Source organism: Hyperolius riggenbachi, chromosome 10 (assembly GCF_040937935.1).
Source record: "Hyperolius riggenbachi isolate aHypRig1 chromosome 10, aHypRig1.pri, whole genome shotgun sequence".
Classification (NCBI taxonomy): domain Eukaryota; kingdom Metazoa; phylum Chordata; class Amphibia; order Anura; family Hyperoliidae; genus Hyperolius; species Hyperolius riggenbachi.
The window spans coordinates 84398206-84417114 of record NC_090655.1 but is presented as its reverse complement, the minus strand read 5'-3'; the positions used below and the strand labels follow the sequence as shown (position 1 = coordinate 84417114).

General features: G+C 42.4%; 1 protein-coding gene across 1 annotated transcript in view; it reads left to right on the top strand.

The window, feature by feature from the left end:
* Positions 1-5210: 5210 nt before the first annotated feature.
* Positions 5211-18909, top strand: part of ARID5B (AT-rich interaction domain 5B) — a 445568-nt gene continuing 431869 nt past the window's right edge. The window contains exons 1-2 of the mRNA XM_068255131.1: positions 5211-5416; positions 5683-5937. Of these exons, the coding sequence (XP_068111232.1) occupies positions 5396-5416; positions 5683-5937 (276 nt within the window). The 5' untranslated portion in view covers positions 5211-5395. The remainder of the gene's footprint in view (positions 5417-5682; positions 5938-18909) is intronic.

The window sequence follows — 18909 nt, the reverse complement described above, 5'->3', positions numbered from 1 at the left end:
GCTGAAATAAATAAAATATACATACCTGGGGCTTCCTCCAGCCCCATCCGCTCTGATCGCTCCCTTGCCGCAGTCCTCTGCTGTTTGGGAACCGGGTCCAGTCACTTCAGGCAGTCGGGGCCAGTCTACGCCGAAGAAGTGCGCGCTCTACGTATCTCTCCAGCGCTTCTGCGGGAGAAATATGCAAAGAGCGCACTTCTCTTACATCAGACTGGCTCCGACTGATGGAAGTGATGAGACCCGAAGCTGCGGGCAGCAGAGGACGGCTGTGTGGGAGTGATCTGAGTAGATGGGGATGGAGGAAGCCCCAGGTATGTATAAATCTTTTTATTTATCTCAGCTCTGAGTCCCTTTAAAGCTGGACCAACAAAATTCCACCTTGGTAGGATCTGATTGGTCCATTTTCAGGCTGCACACATTTGTATAATCCTGTATCATCATGGATTTATTTGTATCTAATTGACCAATGACCATCTCTAGTTCTGTGTCATGCTGGGCACGCCTCCATGAGGCCATACCTATGCAGGAAGTCTGGCATTGCTGATTGATCTCAGTAACATGAAGTACAACAGTTTTTATTTTCTTTTTTAAATAGTGGCCACCTGGTCAGTTTGTGTTCATTATGTGCCCCTACCAGCAATGGAAGCAAGCAGAAACTAAACTACAAATCATGGAGCCCAATCACATTTTTAAGGGGCCCCTAGACCAGTGATCTACCAACAATGCATTGTGGGAGTCTGACAGTCAGAGTCATGATTCATAAAGGCAAATGCATTGTGGGACTTGTAGTTCCTTAAAAGCTGGAGAGCCAAGTTTGCAGATCACTGCCCTAGACCAATACACTTACCCCACTTTGGACTCCCCTTTGGACCATTCCTAATTTTTCATTTTGTTTTCCCCTTGTCCTTACCCTGCAGGCATTGGAGACCAATTGTTCTGAAAAGTCAGGACTTGTTGTGCTTATAAATTCGTGTCACTTCTTGTTTTAGCTGCTAGGTGGTGGTGGTGAGTAGAAAGCAAGTACTGTAGCCTTTCTACTGTATTCAGTTTCACCTTCAAAGTAGACCCAACAGCCAGTCCAGAGCCATGGAGTGGGAAATACACAAACTCCCAGCTAGGAATGGTCAATGAGATTCTGATTCTTATGTTATGGTTATGTACTGCAAATATATGAAACTTGAAAATGGACCGTTCAAATGCAGCTGCTACATTTGGTCCTTCTTTCAGCTCCATAATATTGCATAAAATTAGCATCAACCTCTCATTGGCTATCCCTGGTCCCACATTAGGTTTTCCAGTTGTTTGGTCCCCAGTGCTTACAGGTACCAGGGATCAGGCATTCAGGAGGCTGAGGTAGGAAACTGTAATTGTATAAGGGACTTTTTTCTATTTTTTTTTTTTGAGTTCCTATTTCATTCCGGGAGTAAGAAAAGTTGAACCTAACCATGATGGAACCTTAGGCTGGGTTCACATATGACAGAGCATGAAAAAGTAGCATTTTATGCAGGTGTGTTTGCAATTTTGTAATGCGTTTTGTGTTTCGCATCTGCGAATCGCAGGTGCTATTTGACTGCATTTGTTTGCGAATCACAGATGCGTTTCTGTGCTTTTCTTGCGGGGGGGATTTAGTACCTTTTTGGCACTCCGCCCAGTATAAGAGTGCTCTTGCAGCATTTCTCTTGTGGGTTTTTGATGAAGAGGTTCAAAGTGAGGTGTTGTGCGTTTTTGGTGTGTTTGCGGTCTGCTAATTGAAAACGCATTTGTGATTTGTATGCATATTGCATGCGTTCTGAATGTATTTTTTTTCCTGCGTTTTATGCAAAATAACCAGGCAGTAAAGAGGAAGCGGAAATACATCATAAAAATTTGAATACCAAAAAAAGCATGTAAAACGCTATGCATATGAGTCACCGTAGACTTTTGTGCATTTTGGCAGCCATCCTGCATAATATGCAACAAAACCAGCATTCGCGAACCACATCTTTTCCTGCGCCTCATTGACTAACATTGGAGACCAAGTGGGAAGTGACACTCTCTAGCACTCGATTCCCGTTGCCAAAATTTAAATAACGCGGAAGAGTATGGAAAAAATATGGTTCTGCACATGTGCACCGCAAAGTGAAAAAAAACTCAAAAAACAATGTTGCCATAGACTTACATGACTTCCAGTTCACTGCCCAAGTTACCTGACAATGCACTGTTGCTCTTGCGTTGTATAGCAACTTGCAAATCGGGCACTTCCGGCAGAACGCATTGCACCGCACTAGGTATGACGTGCCCCATCGACTTACACTGGCATAGCATTGGCCTCCTGCTGCCAAACTGGCCAACACAATGCGCCAGTGTGAAAGGGGACTCGTGTTAACCATACCCCAATGCAATACTAGAGTCTGCTTTCATGCAAATTGGAACTATGTCAATCTAATCCACTTCCTGCTGATATTAACTGGCACAGATCCAAGGGCTGCACACAATTTTACATAAACCTTATATGCGAGCCAGAATTATTGACCACTGATTGACCATTTCTTCTCACTAGAGCTGACCGATCACCCACCCAGGCTGCCTTCCAACATGGCACTGGTTTACATATTTTGAGAGCATTTGCCATCCATTAGAAAAAAAACAATACAAAAAATGACCGCTATTTACAGTGAACAAGTACACTGTATCTTGGCAACAGCTGAATTATAATATTAGTAATCTAGGATAATTACCGTCAGGTACAGCCAGCATAGCAGACTTGGCGAAGATCTCAAACACTACATGGCCACTGCTTTTCTCCAGTTCCCCCTTCCCAGCACGTTTTAGCTGACACCTGTATATCGGCAGGGCTCTCTCACCCTTTTGTGTCTTGGAATGTATTACTTAGTCTTTAGCTTGCACTCTATTATACATTGTATTCATCATGTTACATTTGTCATTGTAATCATTGTTTTGTATTTTGCACAAGTCAGTCTCCATATTTGATATACTGTATATTCTGACATATAAGACTATTTTTTAACCATTGAAAATCATTTGAAAAGTCAGGGGTCGTCTTATACGCCGGGTGTCATTGATGCCGGGCGATACGCCCTATCCTGTTACCGTCTCTCAGATCTCGCTGCTGGGGACTGTAGTGAAGCAGTGCAGGCGCACATGTGCGAGTTCTGAGAGGCAGAGAAGGAGGTAAATAGAATACAAGGGTGGGCCAGAAGGGTGAAAGAGGCGTGTTTTATGGGCACAGCGCACTTTATTCTTCCATACCTTTCTGATAAAGAGGTAGACAAGGAGAGCGGACTGTCCACTTATGCTGGGCATACACGGCTCGTTTCTTCTTATCAATCGAGCCGCTGATGGCTCGATTGATAATTTCCGACAGGTCCGATTTGCCCGCCGGATCGATTCCACACTCGATACCAGCGGGCAGAACAATAGAAAAAACTAAGCGCTAATCAGATTAGAAAGCGCCCGCGGGGACGAGCGAGAATCGATCCACGCGGACGAGCCGGCATTGAGAGGGAGAGTCCAACCAGTCAATCACCTGTATACTGTTATGTTATATACTGGGTACCACATACAGTACAGCACCAGTATCTGTTCATACATAGCACCGTATGATGTTTTTGTTTCTTTTTGATTTGGTGTGCATTGGAATATACGGCGAGTATATCCCAAACTCCATATTTTAACTGGAGTTGGGGGGTCGTCTTATACGCTGGACTATACGGTATTTCATTGTATGTATTATATACCCCATGTTTGCATGTTTGTTTTCATACTTTGTACAGTTCCATGGTATATGTTGGCGCTTTATAAATCAGTAATAATGTATAATGTACATTCAGACGGTGTATGTTCCCTTGGCTTTACCCTTTGGAAAGTTGGGACAAAACTTTTTTTTTTGTTTTGGGGGGGGGGGGGGGGTGCAGTATAAAGTATGTGGGACACTAATGCTGGGAATATACCACTAGTTATTCTGGCAGATTGATTGCTCCATAGATCATTTCCGACAGGTCCGATCTGAATTCGATCATTTTTCTGATTTATTTATTTATTTTTCAGATTGATTTCCGTTCACTCCTATGAGAAAATCTATCGGCCAGTCAAAACAAAAAAAAACTTGTGTATTCCCAGCATAAGGTTAGGGTAGTTTAATCTCTGACATTTGCATTGAGCTATGTCATACTTCTGCTTGGCACAAGTTCCTCCCCTGTTGACAAGAACAGCAACATAAATGTGACTGCAACCTGTATATATGTATAATGCTAAATATTACATATTACACATACATGATGCCTGGCATTCGGTGGGTTAGTGGGCGAAGACAGCTTGCTGTCTTCCTAATGTTTATTATTTTTCATTTACCTATAGTGAAAAAAAAAAAAAAAAATATATATATATATATATATATATATATATATATATATATATATATATATATATATAATTTATTATTATTCTGATGACTGTATCGGTGTCTGCATATAACGAGGAAGTCCTGCAGGAGTCCCATATCAGGGCAGGTTATCGCTGCGCTACCACTTATCGATCCCATGCATTGTCCTATCCCCCTTGAAGAGGCTACAGATACCGGTTCAATACTGTTTGCAGATCGCGTGATCTTTGCTTTTCCCCCACCTCTCCCGCTGTCTTTTCTTTTTCCTGCCCTGAAAGCACACAAATGCATTAATATTTATATGTTTATATAATAAAAGCCTCCTCCCTCCTCTCCTCCTCCTCTCTGCTTTGCACACAAGCTGCGATCGTTAATATCTTATTATATTAGAAGAGAAGGGAGAGAGGAAAAAAAAACAAGAATAAGCAGAACATGGCAGCGAAGGAGTGTAATTTAACGATCAAACGAATCTGCATGTCTAATAAAAGCGATCTGCTAAAGAGCATTAGAAAGAAGAGCGCCCCTGAATCTCTGCAGGAAATGTTCTTTATATTATACATATACACGCAGGTCCTGGCAGAGCGGTAAAGCACTGCCGGGACCTACATGGGGATTAAAAAATCAATTTTACGCTTTTTCTAAGTCTTATTGGCTTTTATCACCATATTTCCACCTAAGTATCCCCTAAATCCCCTCCTTATATTTTTAAAAGCATTTTAAACCCGATAGATAGCCGTGCTTCCTCCTTCTAGCTGAGGCACCGCGCGCACTTCTTTTTTGCTTCGCCCGCCCGAGCCACCGAGGGAGTTTATTTCTACCTGCTGCTAAATTCGGGGCTGCTGAGAAATATTAGGCTGCCTCGGTTGTTAATTTTAGCCCCTCGGAAGCCCAGGGGGGCCGTTTTATATTGAGAAGACGCTGCGCTGGAGCGTCGCCCTGCCAGGACCTGATGCAATCCATTGAAGCCAACAAGTTTGGAGAGAATGTTGAGTTCAATCAATTCAGAACGTCGAGATGGAGCCCAACTCACTCAAGGTATTATTATCTGCTCCTGGATCGCTGGCTTCTCCTGCTCCCTGGAGGGGGGCAAACTGGCACCCCCTCATCCTAATCGCATCAGCCGGTAACTTTTCCGGCAAACTTTTACCCCGTGGACTTAGATTAATGCTGGGATTTGTTTTATTGTCACATTCCAGCACTGATACATTGTATCTTCTCTAGAGTGGGGGGGATCTGAGACTCTGTCCTTTTGCTTGTATGATGTGATCTTGCTATTTACACTCTTTTTTTCTCTCCTGCAGTGGGTCGGCTCACCCTGTGGTCTACATGGACCTTATATCTTCTACAAGGCTTTTCAGTTCCACCTTGAGAACAGACCAAGAATCCTCTCGCTTGGAGACTTCTTCTTGGTCAGATGCAAGCCAGAGGATCCGATTTGCATAGCAGAGCTCCAGCTGTTGTGGGAAGAGAGGATCAGCAAGCAACTTTTATCCAGCTCCAAACTTTATTTCCTTCCAGAAGATACTCCCCTGGGTAGAAATAGCGACCATGGAGAGGTGATCACTTCTGTCTTCTGTTCTCTTATCTTGTCCCCCCCCTTGGGTGGGAGACTGATCCACACTGTCAGCAGTGGGAAAGCTGCAGTACTACTGTATGTTTGCTAAAGAGTTCTCCTAAGCTGATGGTGCTGCTCTCAGCTGTTTGGTGGGATCACAATTGCTGCTGATCATCATGTCAAGATCAAGCCCCCTCTTGGGGACACATGGATAGATGATTGATTTTTTTTATTATTATTATTAATCTACTTGGTGTCTCTAGTTCTGCTTCCCTCTTGATTGACCGCCCTATGAATAGCTCGGCTCCGTTGTCATTTCTGCATTGTTAAAAAGGATCTGTTGGTTATCAGCCCCTGTGTGTTTTATTGCTGATTGCATCCATTACAGCCCCACTGGTTTATTATTGCAGAGCATGATGATATTGTTCCCAGCTCTGTACTGTTGTTTGATATGTTCTAAGAGGGAGGAAATTATGACATGGAGGCTGAGTGAGATCAAAAGCTCTCTTTTGCTGGCAAAGACGTGTTGAATAAAGTGATAAATGACAGGTACCTGAATAAATACATTCAGAATAACTTGCAGATCGGTTTGGGCGGATAGTGAAAGGAGAGGGGGGAGAAAAAAAAATCGTGTAACCAGCACTAACATGTTAAGCATTAACTGCCTAATCTCCTAGCAAGGAATCTAATGGGATATTTTATTTTTTTGCTTTTAGATTTATTTATTAAAATGATTGCTTCATTGGAAGGTATTTATGACTAATTGGCACTATGTCATCCTTAACTCCTGAGTGGCTGTCTGCTATTAAAATGCACAATGCAGCTGTGTTCTCTTGAATGTAATCTTTGCCTTTACGTTCACAGCCATAGAGGAAACAAAATAATGATTTTACAGTTGGTGTTTTTAAGATGATAGCCCAAATCATCAAAGCAGGATCGGTTTACAGTGTATTTTTCCAGCTCTGTAATTCCAAGTAGCTCAGCAATTACTGCTGTTTTATTGTACTCCCATGGCTTGCTATAGGGGACTGCTGAACTATTTTTATAGGCAGCCTGCACAGGACTATGTTTAAGAGAATAGATTGCATGCTAAATCATGTAAACAGCATTGTTTCAAGGCGTTCAGCTTTAGCCAGTTTTTTATTATTATTTTTTTTTGGATCTGTTGTCCAAAGGCAAAGTCATCCTATTTAAAGATTGCTGTTTGCTTAAGTCAACCTATTGCCTAATGGGCTTAATTGTAGTGTTCTTGCCTGTATTTAAGGGTAGTGTTACATTACAGTTTAATATTACATGTTTTAAATGGCTTCAGTATTCTAAGCTGTGCTTGGCTGCCCCCCTATGCTCACATTTTAATGTCTGGCTGCTTTGTTTCATTTTAACTCAAGTTTTTTTTTCCCTTCCTGTATCTGTGCTGCTGTTGTCAATATCAAGTTGACATTCTGCAACTTGTGAAAAAAAAAAAGGTTGTTTAAAAAAAACATTAGCAGGTTGACCTGACTTCTGCCAGATCTGATCATGACCCTCCCCCTTTCTAACTTTCTTGTGCAGCTGTCTCACCCCCCCCCCCCTCATCTGCCTCCCCCTCCTTCTTCTTCAGTACTTATTATTTGCTTTTCAAATTTATTACTTCAACATGGCTTGTGATCTGGAAAAAAGGGGAAGGATTAAATATCAAGAAACCAGTATAAATATCATCCATGTTCTCTTGCCACTTAAAGGAAATGACTCAGGTTTTTTTTATTAGTGCCTGAGAAGCATTAATAACAAGCTGAAAAACAGTTCTACACAATGCAGCGTTTGGATTTTTTTTTAATAGCTGAACAATTGTCTGCCACAAATAGAGGCTGATTATGCTTTCTTACTGTTGGGTGTTGCCATTTTCTTTTCTCTTTCTCTAAGCCTAATTACAATTTAATTTGGTTTTATTTCAAACCTTCAGGCAATTAAATTATTTTATTACACAAATCACTTTGGGATTTGATAAGGCAGCGCAGGGAATGATGCTTCTCGGAGCTGTGGCAGGCAGTGAGACTGCGCTGAAGTCTGATCAGTTAGTGAGGAACTCTGTTGCTATGGGTTACCACACTGGCTGTTGCTATGGGTTACCACACTGGCTGATTTATTTATTTAATTTCCCAGTAGGGGGGATGTAAGGATCCAGTGATGGTGGATGTGCACACAGTGCAGTAACCTATAGCAACCAATAAGACATGATTTCTTGCCTGAGCTGACAATCATAGACTGAAATGTGATTGGTTGCAATGGGATACTGGACTTTGTACATCACCCTTTACTAACCAACCAGTCTGCATCCCATCTGCTTTTTTGATTTAGCCTTTCTGTGTATTGTTCTTAGCTTTATTATCCTTAGTTGTATGTATTTTTTTTATACTGTACGTGCATGAATGAGTCACAGTAAGTGGTTTGACTGCATTAAATGTATTTTCCAGAGAAGCAGTAGCATTTTGAGCAATGGTGTGGTAATGTTGTGCTGCTGCATAATATTGATAAATAATTGAAGCAGGTAGAAAGTTTCCGTATGCAGTTGTGCTTTACACCCGAGTGATGTCATTTCCCTTCTGGCCTCAGTAAGTCATTCATTATCAGGATAGCAGAAGCAACAGAATTCAGCCTTACTTCATTGGCTGGGAGCCTACAGAAACTAGCAGTGTGAGCCAGAGCCTAGAGAGGGCAACATTACACTCCTGTCTTCAAATACACTTTGTTTTCGCTTGCTCCATTAACTTGTTTATATACATCCGCATCCATTTTATTATTGATTTGTATCAATGCTGCATTTTTTTGTTATTTTCTAACTGATTACAGACAAAAACATAAATATTGACTCATTTGTCCCTGATCATTGCAGTTTTTGAGCTTTAATAGCTGCTAATCCCAGGAATTGTGATAGAGGTCATGTTTGCTTTTGATAATGGGGTCTCTGTAGTTTATTTTTATAGCGCATGCACAAGTTTCAGATTTTTGACATTTAAACGGCCTTGAAACTTAATTGCTTCTGGGGGAGTTGATGTTTGATTATTGAGCATTGTTGGTGTGGGATTGTTTGTGCCTTAAAGGGGAAATGTCCCTTTTTTAGTGTGAAAAACTGAAGAATGTCAGTTAAGCTGTGGATATGACAAGGCTTAATGGTAAACAAGTGTATCAGCTTTCTTAAAGAGGAACTTTAACCCAGGACTGAACATCATCCCAATCAGTAGCCGAAACCCATTTTCCCATGAGAAAGCTTTACCTTTTCTCGAATAGATCATCAGGGGGATCTGAGTGGCTGGTATTGTGGTGAAACCCCTCCCACAATGTGATGTCACAACTATGGTCCTGACAGTTTACTCTCTGTGAGCCTCATTGCATTGAGAAATAACAGCTTTTTTTCCAACTGCCAAGCAAGCAGCATCTCCCTCTGTGCATAGAACTCTCAGTTATGAACATTCCGCAGAGATCACCTGGCAGAACTAAAGATGTCACCACTAGTGATACATTTCAGAATGCAAATCGATGAGCGGAAAGATTCTACAATAGACAAACACTAAATTGGCTATAAATTAATGAATACAATTGCTTATTTGTTTACAATATTTTCACTACAGTTCCTCTTTAGTTGTTTGTGCATCTAAAACACATCCATGCTACAGAGTTTGCCAAAGAGGAGTGTTGAAAGTTTGCTGCCATGAAAATGGCCACATACACATGCTAAATTACCCATCACAGAGTATGTGACCAATCACAATTGTTTGTTGACAGTCTAAAAAAGAACATTGTACAGATATGCTGTTTGGCTCTAAAACAAGCATCCACTCACTAATTTATCTAGGAAGGGGTGGGAAGAGGATAAGTGACCCCCTGCAGCAATTACAGTAGTGGTCACTAACAATCTCCTACGCCAGATTGCTGAAGGGTAGGCCAATAGACTGCTGTACTCACAGACTTTCACCCGAGACGGTCGCTAATAAAATTACAGTGGCACCTGGTCTGTGCAAACCTGGGAGTTTATCAGTAATCTGTGCTCAATAATAGAAATAAAAAGTACTGTTGCCATGGTTGCAAAGTGGTGTATTTTTTTTTTTTTTTTTACTTTCAGTTTTGGATTTTTTTTTTTTTAGCTGGCTGACAACATACATGGAAATATGTTTTAATAACTTTGAAATTACATAAAGCCACATTGATCTATGATTATGGTCATTATGTATTGTAAGCAGATTTTTTTTTCCCATTAGTATAACACTGAGATGGTGCTAATATGCTTTGCGTTTCTGAAGGTAGTAGTGGTGCAACAGAATATTTTAACGTATTTAAGGACAACTGTAGTGAGAGGTTTGTAGAGGCTGCCATATTTATCATTTTAAGCAATACCAGCCGTCCTGCTGATCCTCTGCCTCTAATACTTTTAGCCATAGACCCTGAACAAGCATGCAGCATATCCTGCGTTTCTGACATTGTCAGATCTGACAAGATTAGCTGCGTGCTTGTTTCTGGTGTTATTCAGACACTACTGTAGCCAAATAGACCAGCAGTGCTGCCAGGCAACTGGTATTAAGAGAAAATAAATATGGCAGCCCCCATATAAGTTAGCTTACTTGGTGTGAGTTATTTTCTCATGGTAGTACTGCAAAAGTTTAAACCTGTTTTTCCCAAGACTGTTGGCAACACCTACCTGACCAATTTATTAGTCAGAATTGCTGGTTGCAGACAGTTAGGTTTGGAGTCATTTTAGAGCCGGGACAAGGTCCTCCAGCACCCAAGGCTGAGACACCAAAGTGCGCCCCTTCATACCTCCCACCCCAGCCGCCACACACTGATTCTTATCAGACTGAGAGGCAACCCAGGGCCCCCAATACCTTAATCTCTAGTTATCTGGCTTGCAGTCACTGCCATGTATCCCCTTTTCTTATTTCTCTCTGCTTCAAACTAAATAGGGGAATGATAGCTGAGTGAGTTGTGTGCCCCCTCCTACACTGCGCCCTGAGGCTGGAGCCTCTCTTGCCTCTGCCTCGGCCCAGCCTTGGTTCACCTGGTGAGCTGAGGAAATGGCTCTGACATGGCTGGACTTTAGGGCCATGGCAGACAGGTAACTATGCTGCTGCAACCTGTTGCTAGTTGGGGCCTCTGAAGACTAATTGCAGCAACAGACTTAGGAGCAGCTGTTAATAGCTATAGTTATGCAGTTTACAAAACACACTGGTAAGCTTTCTTTCCTTGACAACTGAAAATAGCATCCCATAATATGAATCTATAAAAAAAACAGAGCTGCAAGTTATGGGATATGGCTGCTAATATCTTTATTCCTTTTTAAAATACCGTAGCTTGGCTTTGGAAGTTTGATCCTACACCTGTATCCAGCCTGGATCACTCTAAAAAAAAATATGAATTTTAGATACAGTAGAGTCCCGGTTATCCAAAACTCAGCTAACCAGCAGTCTCAACCAACCGGGACAAACCACCGGCAGTATTCAGTGGTGAAGGCCAACTTCTAAGGGTGCTTGTAAGTCCTGCTGTGCTTAAAGACTGGGTTCCATGGCACCCCCAAGGTTAATATACTTTCAATTACTGTACTTTAACATTTTAACCATTTACGGACAAGCATACGTATTAAAACGTCATGCTTTAACATATTAACGACAACATGACGGTTTAATTAGTCGTGCGATCCCGCCGCTGCGCCGCACGTGTGTGCACCGCTACTGCCGCCGTTTCCGTCGGGATCCCGTGTTTAGTGATTGGGGAAGAGGACCGGTCCTCTACCCAATCGCAATGCCTGGAGTGAATGGACGTGATCGCGAACAGCGGCCACCTCCATTCACAAAACAGGAAACTTGTTACAGTTAAAGTGTAAAAAAAAAAAAGTGATCACTTCCTATAACCGGAGTGTTCACTAGTGCCATCTTCTGGCCAAAAAGTATATTACACACACAAACGCATACATATACAGGTACATACACATTAATAAAATTAACAAAATTACACTTCCAACCCCCCCAAAAAAACACTTTAAAAAAAAAAATAAGCTTAAAATAAATCAATAAATAGTTGCCTTAGGGACTCAGCTTTTTTAAGCTATATTTAATTAGGGAAATTAATTTTAATTTATTACATAGGGGCTTGTATTTATGGCCAGAACAAAAAAAAAAAAAAAAACACAGAAAAATAACACCTATACTTCAAAATAATATATTGTCGCCGTACATTGTGATAGGGACATAATTTAAACTGTTTAATAATCGGGACAACTGGGTAAATAAAATGTGTTGGTTTTATCCAAAGGAAAATGTTTAATTTTAAACTATAATGGCTGAAAACTGAGAAGAAATGATTTTTTTTCCCATTATTTTTGTATTTTTACCATTAAAATGCATTTAGAATAAAAAAATTCTTAGCAAAATGTACTACCCACAGAAAGCCTAATTGGTGGCGAAAAAATGAGGTATAGATCATTTTCTTGTGATAAGTAGTAATAAAGTTATTAGGGAATAAAAGGGAGGAGCACTGACAGGTGAAAATTGCTCTGGTCCGTTGGGGTAAAAACCCTTGGGGGTGAACTGGTTAATATAGAGTTCATGGTATAGCTAGGCCTTTTAGCTAGGCCCTTTTTTTTTTTTTTTGTTTTTTTTTTTTTGTTTTTTTTTTTTTTGTTTGTTTTTTTTTTTTGCATCGAGTCTCAAGCAACCAGAGAGCACCTTTACCCCGGCATCAGCCAATCTCAGTCGGTGCCAGATAACCAAGACTCGACTCGACTCGACTTGCCTTATTAGTGGACATTTTCTGGATAGTCCCAGCGCTGGGTCCCTCTATATCTAATGGACCCGGAGGATCAAATAGGCTTCTTCTGGACAGGAGCTCAACCCTTTACAACAGCATCCTCACTGGCTTTGCAGTTGTGCTTATTCACTTATAGATTGAAGATAAAGAGGGATCCAGCACTGGACCGGTGGCTTCTGGAAGGACCAGGGAAGCCTCCGGACTATCCAGAGGCTTCCTACTGTCGAGGTATCTAACACCTGATGTTAACTTGTTAAAGGTTGGTGACCAAAAAGTAGAATAAATTGAGGTTCAGCAAAACAGCCAGACAATCCGCATTTTAAAAGGATTGAAATATGGCATCCTCCACATTTCTCTCACCACAGGTAACCCTTAACTGCATGTTGTCATGCATGACAGGTTACCTGAAACTGCATGTTGTCATGCATGATACCTCACTAGATACTTGTCACCCCAGTAAAATGGTCCTTTTTATATAACCAATGGATGTTTTCTGAAATATTATCAATGATTTGCACTTTAAAGAGGAACTGTAACCAAGGATACATTCATTCCATTCAGTAGCTGATAACTCCTTTTCCTATGGGATAGCTTTACCTTTTCTCAAATATATCAACTGGGAGCTCTGCATGGCTGATATTGTGGTTAAACCTCTCCCACAGTGTGATATCATGACCATGGTCCTGACAGTTTGCTGTCTGTGAATCTCGTTGCATTGTGGGAAATAACTTTTCCCAACTGCCGAGCAAGCAACATCTCTCTCTGTGCATAGAACTCTCAGGCCAGAAACCCACTGGGAGCGCTTTGTAAGCGTAAGTGATTTGAAAAAGCTCTTGGGAATGCAATTCTTTGGGGGATTTTTATAAAATCACATCATTCAAGTGGGTTCACACCCATAGCATTACATTAGCTAGAGCTTTTCAAATCACAAAGCGCTCAGAAAAGCTCTCCTAGTGGGTTTCTAGCCTCAGGGCGCGTTTCCACTTGAGCGGAAACTGCCGCAAATCCGCAGAGTTTCCCCGCAGGCGAATAGTGCGTGGAAACTCTGCCATAGGGTGCAATGGTAATGCCGGCCAAATCGCTACCGCTAGGATTTGGCTGGCTTTTCCATCCGAATCGGCGCGGGAGGCTGCGGATCCCATAGCCGTGCATGGCACAGCTGATGGGATTCGCCTGCTTACCCCGCAGACCCGGAAGAGCCGGTGCGCGCTGCTCAAGTGGAAACGCGCCCTCCGTAACAAACATTTCATACAGATCACCTGGCAGAACTAAAGACGTCGACACCAGTGATACATTTCAGATTGTAATTCAGGGAGAGGAAATATTTTACAATGGGCAAACACTAAATAATCTCAATGGAACATTTCTGAAACTAATACAATAGAAAATCAGGGGCACAATTTGTTTGTGACAGTCCCAAGTTATTTTTTTAAACAGCATTTCCACCTTTATACTCTCCCCTGGTTTGATGATTTAACTAAAGACTAAATCAGCAATTTAGCATTTCAGCAATCATAATTGCTAATCCTCAGTTATGAAATTTGGCGATTGACTGTAGGGTCCTCGGGCTTCTTTTGCATGGACGCCTGAACTGCATGCCTGTTGCATGGTTCAGCCCCCAAACTGTTGGGGAACCAGCTGATTAGTTGCCCTTGCGCCATCAGCTTCTTTGGACAATTGCTAAAAATAGACTTCTGCTTCTGAAAACACTGCTTATCATATAAGTAGCTTAAATGGACTTTTGTTATGCATTTTTACATATCCCCATAAGTTAACATTGATAAGTAGTTTCATGTGTGTAGAACCCAATCAATACAATCTATTTTAAAGTGACCTGGAGGCAAAACAAGATAGCATAATTGCTACAATAAAAACTGCATGTCTAGAGAGGACCTATAGCAACTCATGGCAAACGCATATTCATGGCAAACACATATTATGTTCATTATCCTGGTTTCAACATAAGAAACACTTCTTGTATGTGTATATTTTTGTGCATTTTGTAATCCTGACTTGCCAGTGATGTTTAACTTAGGCTATGATGTCATGCAGCTTTATGTCCTAGAGCACTCTGGGAAATTGATGATCCTGCTCACTACACCAAAGAGGAGGAAACAAAGTCCCACACTGACTCGCCTTGCCTGTAGTAAAGATATCGGCATCTCTGATTGAAAAATGTTAATTGGCGCAATGTAAGATTTTACAATGGAAAACATTGACCATATCTATATATATAATAGACTAAGTGCCTCAACCTTCAAACAAGAAGAAGTACTTTGCATGAGAAAATTTATGCGTGCTCAAACACCAAGTTTAAGGCCTCTTTTCCACGGACTGTTGAGCTGTGTGCTCAGCAAGCAGTTACCAGGCAGCAGTGAGCAGATACCAGGCAGCAGTGAGCAGATACCAGGCAGCAACAAGCAGTTACCAGGCAGCAGCAAGCAGTTACCAGGCAGCAGTGAGCAGATACCAGGCAGCAGGGAGCAGATACCAGGCAGCAGGGAGCAGATACCAGGCAGCAGGGAGCAGTTACCAGGCAGCAGCGAGCAGTTACCAGGCAGCAGCGAGCAGTTACCAGGCAGCAGCGAGCAGTTACCAGGCAGCAGCGAGCAGTTACCAGGCAGCAGCGAGCAGTTACCAGGCAGCAGCGAGCAGTTACCAGGCAGCAGCGAGCAGTTACCAGGCAGCAGCGAGCAGTTACCAGGCAGCAGCGAGCAGTTACCAGGCAGCAGCGAGCAGTTACCAGGCAGCAGCGAGCAGTTACCAGGCAGCAGCGAGCAGTTACCAGGCAGCAGCGAGCAGTTACCAGGCAGCAGCGAGCAGTTACGAGAGTTTGAGAGCCATTTCACTGCCTATTCACAGTCCATGGAAAAGAGGCCTTACCCTAGCAAGTCTGACATTGCAAATCTGGCCTAATTGGCTATTCATGATGCAATGCTCATGCAAATGCATGCACAAACCAATACCACAAAGCAGTCACCCTGCTACATTAGCACTATCCGGCTTAGTGCACACCAGAGCGGTTCGGCAGCGTTTTGCGATCCACTTGCGGCTGCGGATACGCTTGGGTAATGTATTTCAATGGGCTGGTGCACACCAGAGCGGGAGGCGTTTTGCTGAAACGCATACTCCCGAGGTGAGGCATTTTTTGGATTGCGGAGGCGTTTCTGCCTCCAATGTAAAGTATAGGAAAAACGCAAACCACTCTGAAAAACGGCAGTTCAGAGCGGTTTTGCAGGCGTTTTTGTTACAGAAGCTGTTCAGTAACAGCTTTACTGTAACAATATATGAAATCTACTACACCAAAAACGCTTTACAAAACCGCAAAATGCTAGGTGAAATGCTACAGAAAAATAAGAAAAAGCGTTTCAAAATCTGCTAGCATTTTGCGGATCTGCTAGCAGTTTTTGGTGTGCTCCAGGCCTCCAGGAGCGCCACGGGGAGGATTCCCAATGCCCCGTTTTTATACAAGTGGGGGGACCGCAGGGTCCCAGACTCTCTTACTGCCTGGAAACCACAGCGGCACCCCGGAGGGGGAGGCTGGGTGGCGTGGACGACCCCCCCCCCCCCCCCCCCAAGTGTGGCCAGCGCCGGGGAGAGCCGTCTGCACCCACCTCCCAATATTAAAAACAGGCACTTACCTTAACGTCCATTGCGTTCTGCTACATGCGCATTAATTTGGGGGCACCACATAAGAAAGGAGAGAAGCATGGGTCACCCCGAGCTTTAGAGCTCAGGGCTGGCTCACATACAGCACTCCAGGGGGGGGGGGGGGGAGGACAGGCGCACTCACTCCAGGGTTCACACCACCGGAGCAAGCCATCCACCACCTGCCTCCAAAGGATACAAACTGCACAAAATGCTTTCCATGAGAAAATTAATGCGCATGTAGCAGAACCCAATGGACGTTAAGGTAAGTGGCTGTTTTTAATATTAGGAGGTGGGTGCGGACGGCTCTCCCCAGCGCTGGCCACGCTTGGGGGGGGGGGGGGGGGGGCGGCTGCGCCACCCAGCCTCCCACTCAGGGGTGCCGCTGTGGTTCCCAGGGAGCGAGAGAGCACTTTGCAGTATTGGTTTTTTGACCCTGCATAGTTTGGCATGCGAAAGCAAATGCATATTTGCATGAGCATTGCCTCATGAATAGCCAATTAGGCCAGATTTGGAAAGCCAGACTTGCTAGGGTTAAACTTGGTGTTTGAGCACACCTACATTTTCTCATGGAAAGCCTACTTTTTCTTGCTTCAAGGTTGAGGCACGTACTCTATTAGATAGATAGATGCGGCGTATGCTACGACGTGGTTTGGCTAGTAATTTATATATTCTAAAAAATATGCAATTTTACTCATTATGTTACATCCAGTAAGTTTTTCCTTTTGAATTCACTATTTGCTGAGACTGGAGTAGATGCAAAATGAAACTGAGAGTAAAGGGAGTTCATCTCTTGAGATCTTGTCTCACTTGTAGCACGCGTCTTTGTAATGGTTAAAGCGGACTCAAACCAAACATTTTTTTTTAATTCAAAATATTTAGTTGCACCACTCTGACACATACAAAGATAAATAAACACTCCTTCAAGCCTATGAGCATTTCAGTGCATCCTTTTCACCTTTCTCTTTTTATAACTAGGGTTATACAGGTGGCAGCCATTAGCAATTCCTCCTTTGCCGGACACCACCTACTCCACCAGTCTGCCGGATTGTCTCCCGGCAATATGAAAGGCAGGGAGGGGTTCCTCCAATAAATGTAAAATATTTTATATTTGTCATCATGCAGCTGAAAAAAGGCTGCTATTTATTATTATAATTTAGAAAATAGATTTTATTTCTGAAATCTTGTATTTTTAATTTGGGTCCACTTTAATGGCTGCACCTTTGCATTTTGAAAAGGAATCTGGGTATAAAATCATATTTCCTGGAAAAACAAGACCTGTATTAATGTAAAAGTATTTGCCACAAAAAAACTTTAGTCTGCTACTTTGAGACTGACCTTTTAAAGGGAATCTGAAGTGAAAATAAAGTTATATGATTTTGTATGTGTAGTACAGCTAAGAAATAGAACATTAGTAGCATTGATAGGAGTCTCATATTATTTCCAGTACAGGAAGAGTTAAACTTCAGTTATCTATGCAAAAGAACTTATCTGAGCTCTGGGGCCATGCTTGGTTTCTCTTACTGTTTCTTGTTTTTTTAAGGTTTTACTGCAGAAAAGTTCAAAAGGTCATTCGCTCTGTATTTTAAACTATGAAACAAAGCAAAGTGTGATTTGTAAACTGAAGCTTTTGGAGAATGATGCAATATAATACAAATAAAGCTATATAACTGAAAATAAAAATGAGAGGTGCCCATACTTCAGATGACATATGGGCATTGGGCAGATCGACTAAGAGACATATCTCTCTCTGATCGATTTCAGCATTAAATCTCTTGGGAATCAGCCTTTGATAGATCACATCCACCACCCCCGGCACTGTCCCCTTAATGTAAAATGTGCTCCCCCGGTGCCCCATGCAGTATACTTTAGCTGTCGCTGCCCGCCACGTGCTCTGTCCTCACACAAGTGTCCAAGTATACGCTGGCAACCACGTAGGGTACGTGTATGTGGACGGAGCGCGGAGCCAGTGGTGGACACAGACGGGTAAAGTATACAGCACGGGGCACATTTTACACTAAGGGGGGATAGCACCAATACCGCAAGTCGTTATGGGCTTGCACACGATTGAGCATGTCAGTCCTATATCTTGCAGCATGATAAGACAATCAATAAACAAACAAAGTGACAGCGTTCAAGGATGCACCTGAAATGTAAGCCTACAAAGGCAATGCAGAGCCCCTCTGGAACTAAATACATGCCTTGAATACAAAACAGATGCAAATGATGTGCTAATTCAAATCTAAATTTTTGAAAGTGGATGTGAAGCAGTGAATGCAGCTAGCCACAAGTATACTTGCATACACTTTGCACAGTGGGAGACATGGCAGCTCTTTCAAACAAAACTTTTATACCTGAATAATTTATCTGCATTGATGTGCAGAGCTCCAATAACTGGACTACATTACACAACTAGCACTCACTACAGGCAAAAGGGGGGTGTTAGCTTCAGTGGTAATGTGTGCACAAATTACCTAATAGACTTCCCCACGGCGGTAACATACCCCCTCGGAAGACATAACACTAATCTAACGATAAAAACATAATGTCC